Below are 21,434 nucleotides of genomic sequence, written 5' to 3' on the forward strand. Positions count from 1 at the left end.
AAATAGGAAACCACTCAGTCAAGACAAATCTAGACAAAGCCAAAGGATAGAGCCACGGATATTGTCATCGTGCCAGCGTTAAAGAGCTGGAGGAGAGGAATAAAATTCAGATGCTGGAATCAGGAGTGAATGAGAGTTGGGATGAAAAGCATGGTTGAGAGGAGAGGTCGTGAATATTGTCCGAGAGCAAGAGACTGTGTTCGTGGAGTACCAGCTAGGTTAATGGCATCAGGCAGGGTGGGATGTGCGAGCTGCATAAGAGTATTTAATACCAGCCAGTCACAGGTACAGAGCTGTGCACAGGAACAGGTTGAGGCTGCCTCTCTCTTTACAGCATCTGCATTTTAAAGATGTATCTGCAACGGGTTGATGTTTTGCTGTGCTGCAGGTTTGGTAAAGCATCAGCGTATGTGTTGACAAGGCAAAGGTGTATTAAATATCTTTATGGATAGTCCTAATAAAACGGGACATACACTTAATTATGGTCATTTAGCGGTGGCTTTTCTACTTTAATTGTAGTTTTATGTAATCTAAGCTTGATTTAGCTGACTAATAATGAAGTAGCATTTCTATGCTGGGTAAGAAGAAGATATTTGGACCGTATATGCTTATGAAGTATCCTCTCAGTCAAAATGTACAAGCATATGTAGGTACCATACATGCTTTTTGAGAGCATCACATTACTAGAGCCTCACACTTCTTAAATCTGGACAGGATTTTATTTTTCCAGGTCGTTGAAGATACAGAGATCCATAGAGCTACCTTGTGTGACCCATTTTTGTAGACTCTAACCTGGATTTCACTTGGCCTGTTGGTAGATCAAAACCTAAGTGCTTGATGACTGGCTTATCTCCTAGCTCACAGTTTGACTCTAGGATGGGAAAACTGTAGTTAAATTATTTTTTGACATTTTTTCGGAGTGTTATTTTCTTATAGTGATTTACTTTGTGCATGTACTTACACCTAGAGATTTCAAAGGAAAGACACATTGAACCCACTTCCTGGCTCTGGGGCTAAAGATGGGCTTGCAGGAACAAGAGTGACAGTCTCTGTCAGCACACCTAGGTGATGTTGCAAACATTAGAGGCAAAACGGAAATTCTCCTTCCTGTTTCCTGTCAGCTGACTCTTACTCCTTTGTGCCAATGTTGCCCCTCTTGTCACTCCTCAGGGTCCTTCTTCAGCATTAGCACTGGGTTGTTCGCGGCTTGGTTGTTAGGCATCATTTATGGCAAGGAAAACACCACCAGGAACCCGTAATTGCTGGAAACTTTCATTCATTTGTTCTTGCTGATTGAGGACACATTCATGTAATGGACTCTCAAAGTCTCTCTTTTCACCAGGCGTGTACACTGAACCTCCGCTTCTCAGCATATTGGATTGAAGCAAAAACTTCCATTCTCTGAGTTTTTAGAGCTGAATTTCAGTGGTGGTAGGGAATATGGGGGAGGGGTCAGGTAACAAAAAAACTCCTTCCAAAGATGTCCCCTGACAACCTTAAGCTCATGAAATGGTGTGGGGGAAAGGGGAGGTAAGAATTGGGGGAGTCCAGATTCATCATACAAAATGTATTTTTACTAGGATTTGTGGACTAAAGATCATATGGCAAGAATGCCAGCTAAAAAATCATGTTTATTCTATGAAGAAGAGACCATGAAATGTGACATTTTGATTTTGTCATCCCTCATTTCAAGCCTGGATAAAATTCTTTAGGGTTGTGGGAATCATTTGTGAGTATCTCTGGTAATTCTTAATCCATTCTTCCTCTTTCGACGTGGTTAAAGTTAGTACTGCCATGTAGGGTTAAGAGCTGCTTTCAGCTGGGCAGTTTCATGTATTTTTTTCTCCCCCACATTTTCCCAAATCTCTTGCATGTATATATATATAACAAAATATATATATATAAATATTTTATAGCTTGCATGAATGGGGGAACATAGTGTTGAACAGTTCAAAGATGGCTGAATGGAATAGCAGACTTTCATTTCCTAAGGGAACATTTGAAGGTGATTGAATTGCGCTCAAACTACAAGCTCTGTTTTTACACCATTTTCTACTTGACTAATTGATTATGACAGGTGTCACCTAAGCTCTGCTGCTCGGGCTGGCCCGGTGCTAAGGCAGTGGCAGAGCAAGCCACCTCTGTCGATGAAATAGGAAAGCTATGCATGGGCATTTTTCTTATTGATTTTTCCAGTATGTGATGTCAGTTAATTATTGAGAGCCATTCAGTGCATAAATGTAAGCAGCCATTATGACTGTATTTTCAATTGATTTTTTTCCCCTTGCAAACATGATCAGTGCTTTGTTCACTTTCAGCCAAAAAGAAATTGAAATATCTCTGGCTGTAAAATATATATAAGCACTAGATATGGTGACATCACCCGTATCACATGGTGAACATCATATGGTAAATATTATATGATATTCACCATGTCTAGTGTGTATGTATATATAATATAGATACGATATGTGTGTGAGCAGAGAAGGAACAGCTCACATAATTGCTATGCTATAGTTCTAGTCATTATACCAAAAGAGAGATTTCTAAGATAGTGGACTACTTTTTAAGTTGTATAGCATGACCAAACGATTTAGAGAATCTACACTATACCGAGTAAAAAAGAAACCAGGCACAAAAAAGGTACCTATGTTTGAGTCCACCCATATGAAATTCCAGAAGATGCAAACTGAATCTGTAGTGACTGACTGCAGATCACAGGTTGCCAGGGGCTAGAGGTGGCAGGAGGGATAAAGGGGTAACTGTGAAGGGGGATGAGGAAACTTTTGGGGCTGAGGGAGAGGATCCGTTTCTTGATTCTGATAGTAATTTATTGGTTTATACATCTATCAGATTTATAGCTCTCATCAGATTGTACATTCAAATGGTTACAGTTCACTGAACAGGGATCTGCAAACTGTGGTTACCAGAGGAAATGGGGAGGGATAGATTCAGAGTTTAGGATCCACAGATACATATTACTACATATAAAATAGATAAACAGCAAGGGCCTACTGTATAGCTCAGGGAACTATATTCAGTTTCTTTTAATGAGCTGTAATGAAAAATAACCTGAAATATACATGTGTGTGTGTATAACTGAAATGCTTTGCTGTACACCTGAAACTATGTTGTAAATTGACTACACTTTGATTAAAAAATAAGATTAGAAAAAATTAGAAGATTTGTACCTCAGATTTAAGCCCTATTTGGAGAATTACCATAGATTAACCATGTTTCTCATAATATTACACTATTTTTGCATATGAACAAAACTGTATTTTGCTCAGGATATATTCTTAGGAGGAATTGAATTAATAATATCCATGATGTGTGTTGAATGCTCAAGTTCCAAAGGGCCATTTTGAAGACAGTTGACATTTTCTCTAGCAAGGTTGGTGATTTCCACTATCCTAGGAAGAGGAGACAATGACTGATCTTTAGGGAGTTCCTCATGTTGACCTACATGATAGGTTGCTGGATTTGTTTTCTATTGGTAAATAACAGATTACCACAAACTTAGCAACTTAATGTGACATGCATTTATTATCTCACAGTTTCCATGGATCAGGAGTCCTGCTGCGTTTGCTGCTTCAGGGTCTGACCAGGGTTCAGTCCAGATGTTGGTCACGGTGGAGGTCTCTTCAGAGGCTCGAGTTACTCGGAATGACCCACTTCCACGCCCCTGGGTTGCTGGCAGAATTTATCTATCTGTGGCCATAGAACGGTGGTCCCTATTTTCCTACTGGTCATTACCCAGTAGCAGTCCACTTCTTCAAGGCGAGCAGGAGAGGTTCTCCTTGCAGTGTGCCAAGACAGAGCTTTAAGAAATGTTTCCTAATCACAAGAGTAAGGACTGTCACCTTTGCCGTCTAAGGTTAGGGAGTGCCTGTCTCACCATTTTTGCTATATTCTGTTGATTGGGGTCCAGCTCTGTTCAGAGGAAGTGCATTCACCTTAGGTCACTTGGGTCACCTTAGGGGAATATCCACCCACCAGTTGTTCTCCAGAGGGCGCTCGAAATGAGTAATTCCTTAGTATTGTATTTAAGTAAATAAATATCTTTAAAAATTTATAAGCTTAAACTTCAGAATAGCTTAAGCAGAGTGTGATTTGATTTTAAATAGCAGGGTTATTGGCTCATTTAAAAGTTGCTTTAATTTCTATCAGATGAGTTTGTGTACAGAATCCCAGGACCATAGCTTTTGTGCAGAATCAGGCACATCCTGCCAGGCTGCATCCAGCCCTGAAGGAGTTAACATGCCTCTCTAACATTGTCGATTTCCTTCCTCCTCATCCAGGAAAAAAGCCCTATAATTTGCAAAATGAATCTGCATTCTTGAACAGTGACTGAATGAAAAAAAAACTGAGTATTTTAATAATTAGCTATTCAATTATCTTATGGTTGCCTACTGTTCATAAAATCAAAAACATAGTGTAAAATAACATAGATCATAATATTAGTTACAGATGTCAGCTTCCTCCTTTTTTTTTTTTCCTGAAGAAAAGGTGTTAATGAATTACTCTAGACTGATTTCTGACATAAATGGCAGGATTGTACAATATATCTTTCTACATTTATGCCAGCAAATTAGCATCTGTGATTCATACACAGGGGTAGCTTTCTTAATTTTATCATGCACTAAATATACGTTGCTTAGGTTTTCAAAATAACAGGTGGCTCTGTACCTTCCAGACTGAAAAGAATTTACAGTTCTGTCATTGAATTAGTGAATATTTCAAAGATGACACTAACGATATGCCTGTGGGTTTGCAGCGAAATAAGGCTGCAACTCTGACAAGCTACTAAATACTGCAAATGCATCAATAATTTCAGCCTGAGAAATACGACTTTTAATAATTGGAGCTCTTTTTTTTTTCCTAACATATTTTCTCATGACAAGTACACAACACTCAGCACTTAATATTCATTTTTGAAAACCAGGAAGGCAGCTCCGGATGCTGTCGGTAGACACTGTTGGTACTGTTCTCTGTGCTTGTACATACTGTATGGTATCCATTGAAGCCTAAGGCTTGGCTTTGCAGACATTTTCTGCCACTTTGTCGGTGACCTTGGGTGCCTTTCTGAGCTACCCAAAACCCCCCATGATGCAAAATGTCAGAAGAACCCACTTAATGCGCATAAACTGATTTGCCTAGTGTCTGACATGGAGTGATCATTCAGAAAACAGTGATGATATGATTACTTACCAAAATAAACCATGGTGGCTAGTGTTTGTCTTTTTCCAGCCGAAACTACTCCCCTGGGGCTGGCAAATCATGGGGCAAAAAGCAGCAGTGTGTTGTATCTGATTATGCCAGAACTCTCTTGTGGGATCAAAGAAGTTGTTTGGGCTCATTCTACTTAAGCTGAAAGAGGTGGTGGGAGTTTATGTTACTCCGTTTGTCTTTAAAGTGAAGGAATAGAAGCTTAGGAAGATGAAAGTGTTTGTCCAATGCAGTGCTCTGGTGAAATTGGTATTAACAGGCACCATCATGTGATCTAATTCCTCATTGTTGTTTTTTTGTTTTTATTTTTTCTCAGTTCGGCATCTGTTTTATTTAAAAGAAGCTTATAGGTGCTTCCTCTGAGTCAGGGACTATTGTGCGTTTTTTATAAGTTTTCACACAGTTGACTTTAAAGATGGTCTAAGGGGTTAGGTATGCTGTTACCATCCACGGTGTAGAGGTGAGGAAGCGCCGGCTCAGAAGTGAAGGAGCTTGCGTGATGACTTATACCTAATTATGTGGCAGAAAGTATTTGGCTCTGGAATCTATATTTAACTACTGTCCTCCACTGCCTTTTATTCTCAGATGTGAGTTGTTTTTTTAACTTTAGGTGAAAAACACATCAAATAATATCTAATCTCCCCACCCTGTGAGCACCAGAACCTCTGTTCTGCTTGACGTATTGAAGTGGTCACCAGGGAGGGTACAAGGAACGTGCCCTCCAGGAGAGAAGGGGGTTATCTTGTTTACTGCAGTCCCATCGCCTCCAGCAGTGCCTGATACATGGAAGATGATCAGCAAAATTATTTTGAATGAATGAACGAGCAGATGGACAGATGAATGAGTGGATAAATGTATGAATTAGGTATGTACCTTGTTTTCAAGGAGATTTTCATCTGAGGAGACAAATCGTAATTCAGATGAATAAAAGGTTTTATGTCTTTCACTTCCTTTTAGACTGTTCAGAGTCACTTTCTATATATAAAACTATTCTAGTCTGAGGAAAAAAAAAGGAAATTCCAGTCTGGGTGCAACAGATTTGCTCAGTTTTAAAATATATATTAGAAAAACATATGCTAAAATCCAAATTAAACAAGCTTTTATCTGCATGGCTCAGTCTCAACCCAGATTAATTTAGTAGAGGTGAAAATGAATTCTTTTGCAGAAATTATCTTGCCATATTTTTAACATGACATTTTTGTATGGGTGGCATTTTTAATGAGAGGAAACTGAGAAGCAGAAGCATGGGGTTAGGAGGATTGTTAAAGTTACCTTTATTTGAAGTCTACCCTCCTGTAAATCAGGATCTATAGAGATCAGTAACACGCTGGGGTTAACAGTAATGATTTGGGAGAGCAGCTTCCATTTTCTCATCATCATAAAAAATAATCGCATGTTTATATTTTAAAAACTGGGGACCATTCAATTTGCTCAAAAAAGGAGACAGAAGTAGATATATTCAAGAAGGGAAATGAGTATAATCAAGCGAGGAGAGTGGATTTTCATATGAAGACTAATATGCTAAGGGGAGGAGAGGAAGGAGAGGTCACTGTGTGGTGATGGAGGGGGTTGGGGTTATTGTTTTAAGATTAGAAAGCCTAAGTCTGAGAATAGAATTTCATCAAAGTGTATAAAACCAAGACGGATATAAAATGTGGCCATTGATTTATTCAACAAATCCCAGTATCCCATGCCCCAAGGAGCTACTCAAAATTTAGAAATGGTTGTTGTAGTATGAGTTATAAATGGATTTCACAGCAGATAATAAATTCAGAGTGAAAATGGCACTGGAAGCTCCCTAATAAGTCGTTACGATAACTTATGAAATTTTTAATACACATTTCTAAATTTTGCCGTTGATATCGTGAGGGTTAGTCGAATGCTTATACAGCGTGGTCTCCGGTGAAACGTCCATCAGAGAGGAACCTGCCAGACTCGTTACCCAGTTAATAAGTGGTGTCCTTTAGACTAGGTTAATACGGAGAGAAATGACGATGAAAGTGCCTAGTGATTGGTATTTCCTGTTTGTTAATGGGCTGCAAATTGTGAAATGACCTGAAATGCAAGAAACGGGAAAGTGAGAGAGCAAGAGTAGGAATGGGTAGTGTCCTCCCCAAAAAACAGCAAAAAGTCTGGACCATGTTTCTGAGCTGATATGCATGAAGCAGGAGACAGATGAGAAAAAGTGTGAAGTGAAATTGAAAGTTATTTGTGATAACTGCTGACAGTCAGAGATGGGAAAAGGTACGAGGAGAAAGAAGTTGAAGTTTCTGACCAAAAGTTGTGCAGATTTGCTGAAATCAAATTTCCATCTTTAGAGAGCACGTTAATTTATGTGGAAGTTCACCCTAGGTTTTAGTGATCCTCAACATTCTTACCCTGGACCAGCATGATCTGTGATGTGTGAGTTTTTAGAAACACAATTTTAACTGCCTGGATTTCATGGATTCCTCTAGCTATTGGGTCCTTTCATCTGAGTCATCAGGATGTAAATACTCTCTTCAGTAAATTGTGCTCAGTGTTTTCCAGACTTTCCTTTGCAAGTCATTCTACTTATTGCTTCACCCCACCCTCCTCTCCATTTACAAAAAGTAAAGTCTTCCCACCCCCAATTTTAAATTTTATTGCCCTGGTTATTATTACTTCTCATTTTCTTACCATCCTCAGTGCTGTTTCCACTCTTTCTCAAGGAAGCGCACAGAACACCACGTTACCCAGGATATGATCACAGACTGTAAAATCGACTGTGCCACCCATGTTGACCTCCTTACCCAGGACTCTCCTCATTGGACAAACAACTTTGCTGATGACCCAGGTCTATGCCCTCTGGGAATTCATCATGCCAACTTGAGCAAAACAGTGTTTCCATTCATGACTTTTAATTTTACTAGCTATTAGCTACTATGTAAGTTGAAAAATGGAATGAAACAAGAGTCTAGTTGGAATCCAATGCATTATTCAACTGTAAAACTTTTACAAGTCCCAAATTTCCCATCCCTTATCTTTGCCCAAGAGAATTAGACCCCAGACGAGATAATTTACATATTTGGAATATGACATCGTGGAGTGGCAGAGAGGACAGAAGACGTTTCCTCTAATTTGTCTTGGTTTTGGTTTGTTTTATTTTCTAGTCATCCTAAAGTGAATTTATTTAAATACAGTATTTTGATCTCTATTTGGACACAACTAAATTCAGAAGGGAACTTTCATAATAACTATATCTTCATGTTTATTACAAAGTAGCTGCAGAATACCAAATCACATACTAGCAATCTAGAAATGTTTCAGTAACTGTGGCATCAAACTCTGAACTCTGTACAGGTAATTTTTTTCTTCTGTCAGAATATTTACTTGTGAATGTAGTGTATCATTTGCTCTTTGCTTTACATAAACAAAGGTGTGAGAATGATGGTTTCCTTCTCATTTGAAGTTTAATGAATTTTTGCTTTCTTGAAGGTGAAGGCCACGTTATTTTATATTCTTATGTTGACATACATTACAGTGAAAGAATTCTTTTTGATGGAATAAGTAATTGCTCTGAGTAAAATAGATAAACGAGGACCTGCTATAGAGCACAGGGAGCTATATTCAATATTTTTTAATAACCTATAATGGAAAAGAATCTGAAAAAGAATATATATATGTATACATAATTCAGAATCACTTTGCTGTTACACCTGAAAGTAAAATAACATAACATTGTAAATCAACTATATGCTTCAATAAAAATTTTTAAAAATAAAAAAATGATCTAAGGAGGAAATAATAATAGAAATTCTTAAATACAGTGAAATAAAACTTATATACCGATACCACTTCCCCATCTTTTCTAACTCTTACTAATTTCTTTTCTTGGTTAGTTTAATTGATTTGTGATAGCTTTTTGCATGCTAGGAAAGTCAGTCTTTTGTAATATTAAAAATACTATCCCAGTTTGTCATTCTTATTTCAATCTCATTTATTATACTTTTCCTTCAAACGTTTTAGTTTCAATACAGTCATATTTATCAATGTTTTTCTGCATCGGTTCTGTTTTTCTCATACTTTTAGGACTGCCTCCCCACTTCAGTAGCAGAATACATATATTCTTCTCTGTTTTTTCTTGAGCAGCTCTCTCTTTTTTTTTAACATTTATTTCTGGACACTCTGTTCTGGCCTAGTTTTCTTTCCGATGCTCTTTGCAATAGCGCACAGAAATGTGAAGCGTCTCATCCAGGATCACACGGAGTGAGTCAGTAAGTCACTGAGCCCTGTGTGACCCCGGTGAGCCCTTGTGCTCTCAGCTGCTATCCCAGCTGCCTCTCATTTGATGGAGATTTATAGATATTCCCATCCTGAGATTGTGGAGCCTGTCTGTGCAAGGACAGTCTAGGTTTTTGCTTAATATAGAAAATGCTGGTGTTTATGAAGGTGGTAAAATAGTGGAGACGGGGCTAGCACCGTTTGTTTTCCTCTTTATTTCCAGACTCTCTTTAATTGAACTCAAAGTACTCAGTGGGCATCAGCTGCTCTATTTTGTGTCTCATGGTCCCCAGTGAAGAAGAGAAATGTTCCTGGAACGTTTGACACTGGAAAAAAATTCAGAGACAGGAGACACTACAGTTAGGTCATGTGATCAATAACAACCTTGACACAGAATGCCACTGTTTGGAACCTCCTAATTCCACACTTTTTCTGTATTGTGTCATCTTAGAACCCAGTTATTACCCCTGAACTGGATATTTAGGCTGTCTTTGGGTTCCGAATTCAGTCTCAAATTTGGATGAATCACTTTCAAAGAAAAAAAAAAAGTGGGGAAAGATAAATTTAAAAAGTAGAAAAAAGAAGAGAGAAGGGAAATCAGAGATGGGAGTTATTGCTGCTTCCTAACCTGTTAGAACTTAGTGGTAACTAGCTTGGGGACTAACCTGTCTGCACCCTAGGTGATAGTAGCCCAGCTCTTAACTGCAAGAACTGCCAGCTGTCTCCTAGTTTCAGTCCCAGGATTCTTTTCATTTTACCTTAGGAAAAAAAAAAGTCATCCTATTGCCTGAGATTAGGTTCTTGTCTCGCACAGGAAAGAATTCAAGAGCGAAGCATAGGGAAGTGAAAGCAGATTATTCAGGGAGATACACACTCCACAGACAGAGTGCTGTCCGTCTCACTCAGAAGGGAGAGCACCTTAGGAGATACACATTCCATCGGCAGAATGTGGGCCATCTCAAAAAGGTGAGAGGCAGAGAGATGGAGAGATGCGAGGGTGTTTGGTTTAAAGTAAAAGTAGATACACGCTCCACAGATAAAGTGTGGGCCTTCTCAGAAGGCAAGAAAGACAGCGACCATGAGGTGCAGAGCTGTTAGTTTTTATGGGTTTCATATGCATTTCATATGCTAACAAGTAACTGGAGGGTTATTCCAGCTGCTTTGGGGAAAGGGCAGAGATTTCCAGGATTTGGGCCCTTGCCCACTTTTTAAATTTTTATAATCAGCCTAGGAAATACCTTGGCACCTGTGGTTGTGGCCATGAGAGTCAAGGTCTACTGGAAGTCGGATCTTCCGCCACCTTGGTTTTAACCAGTTGGTCCTGTCCTCAGTTGCTGCATCATTCCTTGAATGGTTGTGCCCTGCCCCTTCCTTCCTGTCCCAATTCATCACACCTCTTACTTGATGCTGATGAACGTGTGAGTAGAGCCCAGATAGATATTCTGCTGCAGCTGGAGTAGCCACCAGGACTCGCACTGAAAATCGATATGCTCATTATGGTAGGGGAACACCTACATCTTGCATTTCAGAACTTCACGTGACCTGGGTGATATTTTGAATTATTTGATAAGTTTACCGACCATAATTCAAAGTGATATGGGTTTCTCGGTCAAGCAACATATTTAATGTTTTTTTTTTTAATCTAACTAGACTTTTTAAGAGATCCATCTTTTCTGTAGGAATTAAAATTGTCCTATTTAGAGTGACCAAGGAGGCTACTGGCATTTGGCGCACAGTCACGATTTATGATTATCTAATGTGTTTTTATTGCTTAATCAATCATCTCTGATAGTTATGCCTTTTGTTCGCCTACTTAATGCATTTGAAGAATGAGTACTCCGTTCAGGCCAATAAGCTGCTTTTATGGTTTACAATTTTACTCCCATTTTCTTCACTGCAGTGCATTAAAAAAGAGAAAGATGAGCTTACATGAGTAATCACTCAGCTGTGGTTGCAAATTCTTCATGCTCACCATCTTGCTTCCCAGAAAGGGAATGGCAGTAGAATTGGTCCGTCTGCGTCTCTCTGTCTGTCTCTCTCAGCTGTACGTAGGCCTAGAAGGACAAACTAAAAACAGAAACAGGGATCTAAGGACGCATCATTCATACACATTCTGTGCCCCCTGTGGTTCTGGGGTGGCTTCACAACAGTGATACAAGGTTCTGCTTGTATAAATTTAATTGGAATAAGTAATGATTTATCTTAGCTTTATATCCTCTTTTATTCTTTTTATTCTCATTTCCTTTTAATTTGTTTTGGTGGCTGTACAGTTCAAGGATGAGTAGCTAGGGGTTGGAGCCAAGTGTGCTGCACACTGATGCTTAAAAAACCTCCATGCCCTGCCAGTCAACCCCAGGCTTCAGTCTCTCCTCACACGCCCATGCCATCCTGTCCATTGGAGACATAGCATTTGATGAATCTGTCATTCTGCCACTCTAATTCTTAAAGACACTTCAGAACATTGAAAATTGCCCATCTTGGCCATGAGCATTTCTATGGCCAGTCTTATACAGTGCCCTTAAATAAATAATTTTAAAATTTATTTTAAATCCCGTGGACCAAGAGTTATTTTAAATCTGCTATGAGTAGAACTCACTGAATCATTAAATGTAATTGGAAGGTTTCCTTCCCTTCCCTCCCCTCCCCTTCCCTTTCATCACTTGATATCCTGAAACAATAAAAGCAGTTCTTAAAAGCACCTTCATTACTAAAGAAAGTAGCTTAAACCTTTAATTTGCATTATCTTCGACTTACTTTTACATGAGTTTCATGCTGGAAAAATTCAGTTACTTAGCAGGAAAAATTAAGATGCTCTAGCACTGAATCAATTCTTTTTTTTTTTTTTCCTTAACAGCACAGCCTGTCAGCTATTTTACTTTGATAGCATCTTATTGCCAAAGGAGATTGCACAGAAAAGTGCTGCTTCTCACAGCCTGCCATGCTGATTTGTATTAGCAGTGCTTGTGTCCCTTAGATGTTCTTCATGGCCAGAGAAGAGGACTGCATGGCAGTTGGGGACAAAGCACCATATGGTTGGGATGAGGTGAATGATGATACAGGCATGTGAGGGATGGAAGGAGAGCTGTCACAGCTTGTCAGTCTTTATCCCTAGAGAAAGCTCTAGTGACAGGGGAATGATTGAAATGGCACTTTTGGGGTCCCTGGGCATGGAGAAGTGAGACAAACAATGACTAGGAATTCAGTGACAGAAACTCAAGGGACAGGATGGAAACAGAGGGATCTGGGGATTGGACGGGAGTGTAGCTCTCCTGAAGTTGGTGAAAGATGCCAGGGAGAGACATTGATGGGAGAGATGATTAAAGATGGCCTCACAAAGCTCTGGAATAGTGACAGATGCAAAGGATACAATGATTGGTAACAAAATACAGAGAAGGAAAAAAGACCTGAAATGAAGCAGACTGCTGAAGGAATGGACATGTGGGTTGATTAAAAGGGAAAACAAAGGATGGATTTTTCTCTGCTGCCTGACAAAGGAAATAGGGAGAGATACTGAGGGGACCAAGTCCTGTCCTCATAGGAAGCACTCTTGTCCCCAGTTTACTTGACCTATGAGAGCCCACATCCCTCTTCAAGTCTTTCCACTAGAGTTTCTAGACTTCCAGCCAGACAACTTGACACTGAGCCAGCAGAAACAGACTTTCTGCTCCCTTGATCTAAAGATAGACAAAGAAAAACACCATTTGTTGAATACAAAATCATATGCTAGGCACTCAGCAGTCCTTAAAATCCATCTCTCGTCATCGCATAACCCTGAATGTTAAGTATTTTGGATCAATTTTTTAAATGTGGAAAATAAGGTTCAGAAGAGCTAAATAACTTCTGAAGTCACGTAGTCACAGAGTGTCAGAGCAGGAATCCAACATTTCCTATATTTAATGACAGTGTTCTACTCAAAATCATTTGTTTACATAAGTGATGGGTTAGCCACCTCCACAAAATGCCAGGGGCCTTTGCTCCATTTTGGATAACCTCTCTAAAAGGTATTTCCCTTTAAAAAAAAAGTGAAAATAAAGAAAGCATTGAAAGCATATAATGTATGCTTTATGTCTATCAAATGTACAGCTTTGAGCGTAAAAACTGCCATTCATATATGCGCTGTTTAACCAGTTTGCCGGATGTTATTTTTTTATTCTCATTTCGTCTTTTGAAAAGACTTCAGAACTCTGAGAGATGGAGTTATCTCTGCTGATATGATAATCCTTTCCAGAATCTGTTTTTTCTCTTATCTGTCTGTGTGGCCACAGGTAATTCTTCTTAGAACACTGCCTTGGCCTGGCGGTTCTCTTTGATGTGTGGTTCTGGGATGAGCTTCAGTCTTCCTGTAATAGACCCCCAGGTTCTCATCTGGATGCACAGGTCAGCCCACACCAGCTTTTCAGGCTTCTTTGCTGCTTCTCAACAAGAGCCTTATTTCTCTTAGGAGTATTTCTATATGAGGGTACCTTCTACATTGTTTGGCACATAGTTTGGATTTCGGAAACACTTTTTCCCTTTCCATTTGATCCGAAATGAAATATTCTTGCCCCAAGCCTACATTCCCTGACAACCTCCCAATGATGTCAGTTTTTCTCTCTACCATTTATTTATTACCAAGGTAATAATAATGAGAATAGCCAGCTTGCAGTGGTAGCTCTGTCTCCTCGCAGCACCTAATCTCAGAGAGCCACGTGCCAGGGTTCTGAAAGGAAATGTATTAGTCAAAGTCTGAACATTGTAATTTCACAAGTTTGCAAAAGCCTTTTATTTAGCTAACAGTGCACGAAGGCACTGAATGCCTGGGATGTGACTAAATTCACTGTGCTGCATTTGGGGATTCAGGTGGTGAACAGTTTGGACTTGGTTCCTACCCTCACTGATCATGTACTTTGGTATTAGACAGCAAAAAATCCAACCAGCCCACTACAGTGCCGGGTGGGACATGTCCTGAGTGGGTATTTATTCTTTGTTCTGTGGAAGTTCATAATCGAGCTGCCTACGCCAGGGTGGGGGTCAGTGGGGTGACACCTAGGCTGAAATCTTAAGCCCAGGTCAGAGCAGTGAAGCAGTTGGAGGGAGGTGTTCCAGCTCTGGTTACAGAACACGAACAGAGCAGAGGTGACAGCGTGAGGTCTTCATGGAACCCAGCAAGTTCAGTGTGGCGAGCTGAGAGGTAGCAAGAAACCAAGCCTGCAACTGAAGCCTTTGGAAACTTCTCAAGCCTTGCTTCTCACCCACAGAGACCTTCAACTGGATCTTTTATCAGGCTTACTGCTGCCCAGGACAACTGAGAAAGTAGCCTAGGATGTATGGACCAATACTGGAGGTGACAGGAGATAGGTCCTTGAGGGTGAAGCTGGGGCAGGGAGAATTCCCAAGCTGGCTTTCCTCCCTGGAATTTGGGGAACAGATTAAAGCAGGTCTTCCCATCATGCCTTACACATAGTCATCCCTCCATGATTATTGAATGGATTAATCATTAGATCATACATTGATTTATGAAGGAAAATTCATACAAGTATGACCCAATTCTATAGCACTGCTACTATGGATGGTTAATAAAATGATAAATTAAAGAGGCTTCTGGGAACAGATTAGAAATGGTTTTGTGAGAAAATGTGTTGTGATTTCTAAACAACCACCCTACTGGAAAATTTAGAATGGAACATGTTTCTAAGTAAGAGATGGTCTCAAACTTTGTAATTGTGTTACATGTATACATCTTATATCATCAGCTAAGTTCCCTGATCTCTCAAGACAAAATTCATGGTTTAAAAATACATAATTCTTCATCTCAAGCATAACAATAGGAGGTTGTAGACATTCAATAAATATTAGTTATTTTTAGGTACTAACCCAATAAGTTATTTTATGTGAAGATTAAGATTTAATGGGATACTGTAGAGTTTATTAATTGCTACCTCATATTATTAACTTAAAATGAGAAATAGTTTCAAATCACTATTTTTAAAAATCCACATTTCTTAGACTTACTAAAGTTCTTAATACACTAGCTCAAAAGCCATGATTCCTTGAATTTTGAAAATAACATGAACTTCGGAAAAAAAAATGTTAGTCTTTGTCATTTTCAGTCATGCACAGCTGAGCTTTTTGGGTAAGTTTGTGAAATTACTTTGTTAAATATAAACTTTAAACCAAAATGTAAATATTATCTACTTCTCCATTTATATAATTAAAAGCTAGAATTTTGTGTCAAGGAAATAATAACGAGAAAAAATGCAAAAGAAAAAGATGTATATGTTTGCCCTTAGCATAGTTAAATATACCTGTCATTTCACTAATGTTCTCTATATTTTATTTTTATCAGATCTTTAAGCTAATAAAAAGATGCAGCAAATAAAACATCTAGGTGATCTGGTGGCTACATTTATAGTATTTTAGTTATCAACATGGGGAGTGACAGGGAATAAGCCTATTGGGTGTTTGATGTTTAATGCAAATTAAGTATTTTTGTGTTTTTGTGAATATATCTTATCTTTCATATGTGTCTCTTAGGGATTAGAGGTCAGGCGCTGTTAATAAGCTCAGAAAAATTAATGTGTGTAAGCACTATATATTAAAATTCTAGCAGAAAAAAAGTGATAACTAAAGGGACTGTGGCTTTACATTAATACTAACCCAATAATATAATTATTACCAATGTTATTGATATGACATCATAAAATTTTTTTTTCTTAGTTTTGGATTTCAAAACTTATTCTGTAAATTTACATTATCTTCAGAAATCACCTCCTTTTCCTGGATTTTGCTATGATAAATGTTTTAAAGGAGTTCTTAAAAGAAAAAAAAGACTATGCTATAGTGTGGCAAATTCGCCCCTTCTCCATGACAACAGATAAAGAAGCTGTAACCATGACAACAGTAATGGGCCAGGGAGATTAGGGCCAGACTGGAGATGAGGCCTCCAAGTGCAAAGAAAAGAAGTCCTGATTGGTTCTTTATTGAGATCTTACAGGGAGACAAGTTACTGTTGAGAGAAAGCATGGAGGATTAGTAAGAACAAAATGACTTCCCCTGTATAAAGTAAGAAGGCAATCCTTTGTTAAAAACGTGTCCCTTCCTTTTCTTATAACAACTGCTTAAATTGAGGTAAAGAACTCGTGATTTATTCTGTTCTGAGCTTTATCTGATAAAGAGTCTAGACTAGCTCTTGGAGAACACACTCCGGAAGCCTGGGGAGGAGAGCATCTGTGTGGGTCCCACTGCCCTCCTCTCGGCAGCCCTGAGTGGGTGGAGACACCGACTTTTTATTTTTATTGAAGTATAGTCAGTTTACAATGTTGTGTTAATTTCTGGTGTACAGCATAGTGATTCATTATATATATATATATATATATATATATATATATATATATATATATATATATATATGTATGTATGTATTCATATATTCCTTTTCATATTCTTTTTTATTATAGGCCATTAAAAGGTACTGAATATAGTTCCCTGTGCTATACAGTAGGACCATGTTGTTTATCTATTTTATATATAGCAGTATATTTTATATACTCTGTGTGTGTGTGTGTCTATATATGTGTTTGTATATATAGATATATAGATATATAGTAGTTAGTATCTACAAATCTCAAATCCCAATTCATCCCTCCCCACCCCGCTTCCCTCTTCCAACTTATTTTTCCTGTGATACCATCCATAAACAAAGTGCTCTTGGGGGAAAAGGATCTGAAAATTTCTCTCCTGTTCTTTGAAAACTTTTTCTAACTTCTTGAGTACTCTTAAAAGATTTTTCCAAGTCACCATTGTTCACATTTTGTTTAAAAAAATCTTCTGTAAAAGAAAATTTATTGAAAGGATCCCATTTTCTTTAAACTGGTAAGATGTAGAGGTATTAGATTTTGAGAAAACATGCTATCTATGGTTTCACATTGGTGCACTGATAAAGGGGATATTTGTTATTTTTTTAAATGATAAACATTTAACCATGCTCATGTCTATAATTTTTTTTTTCATTTCAAAGGATTTTGCCAAATTGACTTCTGAAAAGATTGTACTCTTACAAACTTCACCTGACAGCCTAAGAGGCTGGCCAGCACTAGATAAGAACATTCTTTAAAGTCCTGCTACTCTGATAGATTTTTAAATAGACTTTATTCTGATGGATTTTTTAAGGTTTTATTTAAATGTACATTTCTTTTATCATTTGTCAGGTTGAACCCTATTTTTAAATAAAGTTTATTGATATTTGGACATTCTTTTTACTTTATAGATATTAACTGTGTCTGTTAGATATTTCACAAATACTGTGAGTCAGTCTTTCCAGAGGAAACACATGTAAACTAAGTTAAGAGGAAAGTAGGAGTTAAGTGATGAGGTGGGCTTGTTAAAATGGGAGCTGTCTGTGCAAAGGCCCTGGGGAATTGCAAGTGGTTCAGCATAGAGAGAGCATCTTCAGTGTATAGGCATCAAAAAGTTAGGGAGCATCTCTGTGAGTCCCATGAGAATAATGGCCTCATCTCCTCTGTACTTAGAAGGAGGGCGGGCACAGGGTAGGTGCTCTGTGAGTGTTTACTGACTGGGTAGAGCTAATGAATGCTGCTTACTGTGGACACATGCAAGCCTCTGCTCAGAGATGTTATTTTTCTGGTAACAGAACACACTAGGTTATTGTGCAGTGAAGTTAATGCCCCAGGGATTACCCTCAACCTTTGGTGGAGAAAGAGTGGGTAGATAAATCCACCAGTGTGGTCCCCTCGTGGACAGATATCTCAAAGGCATGTGCTATCCCCAGTGAGGTTGCCCTTCTGTTACCCTCAGTGATAACCAGCCAGAAAACTCACTCTTTCTAGCCTTCACTCCCTGCCCTGTTCCACTTCCCAATACCCCGCTGGTCTTTCCTGGGATCACCTTCCAAAAAAGTATTTGCCCTTAAATCCACTTCTTAGGGCCTCTTTGTGGGGGAAGCCAAACCAAGAAAAATGATAAACAGGAACAAGGCCACCAGGCAGATTGAAAAGTCTGCAGTTCCTCCGAGGGAAAGAGTAAGGGCAGAGGCTCTTAGACAGCAGAGGGACATGAGCAGATGTGTCTTTTTACACGGCTATTCTGGATGCTGGACTGTGAATACACTGGAGGGAGGAGAGTGGAAGGAAAGCAGGGAGCTGGAAGACAGTAGTGGCAGTTCTGGTGAGAGAGAATGACTGCGTGCATAGGAGTGTGGCTGGGGAGATAAAATAGCGTGGACCTGCCAGACGTCCAGGAAGGGCTGAGTGAGGGCGAGTCAGGAAGAGTGGACCCACTTGGGGGGTTCTAGGCTGTATGCTTGAGAAGAAAGTGTAGATACAACCGAGTTAAGCAGCCCAGGAGAAGAAGCAGGCTCAGGGAGCCGTTGGGGGGCAAGGGGAGGATACATTGACTTCAGTGTGCTAGCTTGAGCTGTCCATGGTGTGCAGGAGTTAAGGTCTTTGCCAAGAGGCTTCATATCATCCCTATTTATGAGGTGCTTCCTATCCAGGCATCAGTCTCCTCCCCTCATCTTACTACTCTGCCATCAAAGATTGGCTAACTTGCTTCTAGTCTTCTGTTTATTTCAAATACTGTGCTGATCAAGAAAGCCAGGGGAAATGGGATCTACAAAGAAGTTGGCTGACAATCTTTGGGGCCAGAAATAACTTTGAAAGTTGTTTGCAGTTCTCTAAAACCTCTGTTTCTCTTTAGAACTGGTGTATATTGTAAATCAATAGTTTCTGGAATCACTGGAAAGTGAGATATCCCCCCCAACCCAAATGGATTTTCCAGCTAACAGGAGTTAGGTTCCTGGCAGGAATGCTCACTCAGCCAGCCCCTAGAGAAAGTAAATGCAAGAGTGGAGACTGACTTTGACAAAAACTGGAGAAAATGGCCCACGAAAGCCGGTTTGAAGATTAAATGTAGACAAGTGGATACTTGTGATTTGAGGCTAGGAATCGCCTGTCCAGAAGAAACACATGTTCCTTAGACTTGCAGATATGAACAAATGAGAAGAAGACAGAGATACCCAACAAATGTAAATTATGAGTTCACACACACACACTCACTAGCAAACATCTATTACAGATTATAAATGTCCCAAACGTTTGAAAAACCAGTTTTCTAGCTGTGGATGATTCAATTATTCTTAAAATAACAGTTGTTAAATTTTGCTATAAATATGGTGATACTCTACAAGTAGGTGCAATGGTATATCTTGATGTCTTGTAGAGTTTTCTCTGTTATTTCTTTTACTAGCAGGTAGTCCATGAGAACTGTTTCTACTTTTTGTTAGCTCCCATCGACATTTAATTTGCTACTTTTCGTTTTCTGTGGTCTTAGAAAATAGAAAAACATGCTCCTTCAAATTGTATCTAAAACAGTGTAGGCAGGCTCTGAGTGGAATAAGGTTTTATAATAATGATTTGGTTACCTCAAGCATTTATCAGTACTTGCAAGTCTACGTTTCCCTGTTTCATGCCTAAACAGAACATTTTCCATGTGGTCATGGATCCCACAAGTAGTAGAAACTGGACAAATATGCAGTAAGATCATACGTATTATTAATCCATCTTTGATAAATCCTAGGAAGTTATAATATACCTTTTCTTTCCACATACTATTTTTTGCTTTCTCTTGTTTTTCTCCCATCCTTTAGAATCTATGTGAATGTATCATTCTTTGTTTACTAATGGGTTTATTTACTTTCCTGCACATTTCCCACCTGTTTCCGAACACCTCTGACAGCCTCCTCTCCTTCCTCCTCAGCCATGCTAAGCTCCAGCATCCTGCCTTCTGCCCCCAGAGATGTGGTCCCTGTCTTGGTTTCCAGTCGGTTTGTCCGTCTCAGCTGGCGCCCACCTGCAGAAGCAAAAGGGAACATTCAAACCTTCACAGTCTTTTTCTCCAGAGAGGGTGACAACAGGTAGGTCCTACCAATGAAATTCAGCCTAATCCACCATCTCTTTATATGTAGGCTGGGGGGTGATGTTGGTGGGAGGTCTTGAGCAAGGACTTTGAAGACTGAAATCTCTCCTCTGTGCCTGTCACTCATTACTTAATGGAGATAATATGTCTCTGTTGCTCATGTGGTTCTTCAAAGCAGAAGAGCCTACAGAACCAAATTCAGTTACTTATAGAAAACTTCCTTGAATAAAGACAAGCATGTGAATATAGGATATCAGTGGGTTTTTTTTTATTTCCTTGATTTTCAACGTGATAAACAGAGAAGAGAGTTAGACTGTGTGTTGGTAGAACCGAGTGTGAAAGAGTACCGTGGCTAGGATGCAGTCTCAGCTTGTCGTTGGCATCGTATGACCTCAAGAAAACTACAGCACCTATCTGAGCCTCACTTGCCTCTTTAATAAAGAGGCAATAATAGTACTTACCCTGCAAGGTTTTTGTTAGGCTTAAATTGGATTGCATCTATAAAGGTCCTTTGAGTGTGTCCAGTCTTTGGTACAAGTTCTTGTTAATATCATCACTGTGTAGGCAAAAGCGAGGTTGTATGGGTCTGGTTTCAAGATATCAGTCTACTGTTGTTTTTGTGTTTTGCTTTTTGGGTTTTTTCCTCGTCAATTTTCCTTTAAAATATTTAACTATTTTAAGACTTTGCAGTTTGATTTTTGCATCTATGACAGATATTAAGTTCCAATCTGTAAGAGTAAATGATGTAATATCTCATTTCTTTAAATTTTTTACAGTTTGTATTTTGTATTTGATCATTCTCAATCTGTGTGCGTCTGATTCAGCTGTTGGTCTCTGCTGACTCTTCCTCTTAGGGGCTTGTTTCCGCCCATGTTTGGCTGGTTCTTGATTGTTAACTCTAGTCCTTAGAAGTTCATCTGGGGGAAATTTTGAGGCCAAGGTTTAAAGTACATTCTCGCGGGATGATTTGCTTTACCAAAATGATACCGCGCTAGAGACAAGTTTTGTTAAGGTTTGTTTGGTCCATCCAGGTCTCATACCGATATTTTATT

The 21,434-nt window shown here is 39.0% G+C and overlaps 1 protein-coding gene across 5 annotated transcripts in view; it reads left to right on the plus strand.

The window, feature by feature from the left end:
• The window catches only part of DCC (DCC netrin 1 receptor), a 984,533-nt gene that overhangs the window by 659,064 nt on the left and 304,035 nt on the right, over window positions 1-21,434 (plus strand). For all 5 annotated transcript variants that reach the window (XM_064480349.1, XM_031441886.2, XM_064480347.1 and 2 more), the window contains one exon: window positions 20,224-20,380. In XM_064480349.1, the coding sequence (XP_064336419.1) occupies window positions 20,224-20,380 (157 nt within the window). The remainder of the gene's footprint in view (window positions 1-20,223; window positions 20,381-21,434) is intronic.

Source organism: Camelus dromedarius, chromosome 28, assembly GCF_036321535.1.
Source record: "Camelus dromedarius isolate mCamDro1 chromosome 28, mCamDro1.pat, whole genome shotgun sequence".
Lineage (NCBI taxonomy): Eukaryota > Metazoa > Chordata > Mammalia > Artiodactyla > Camelidae > Camelus > Camelus dromedarius.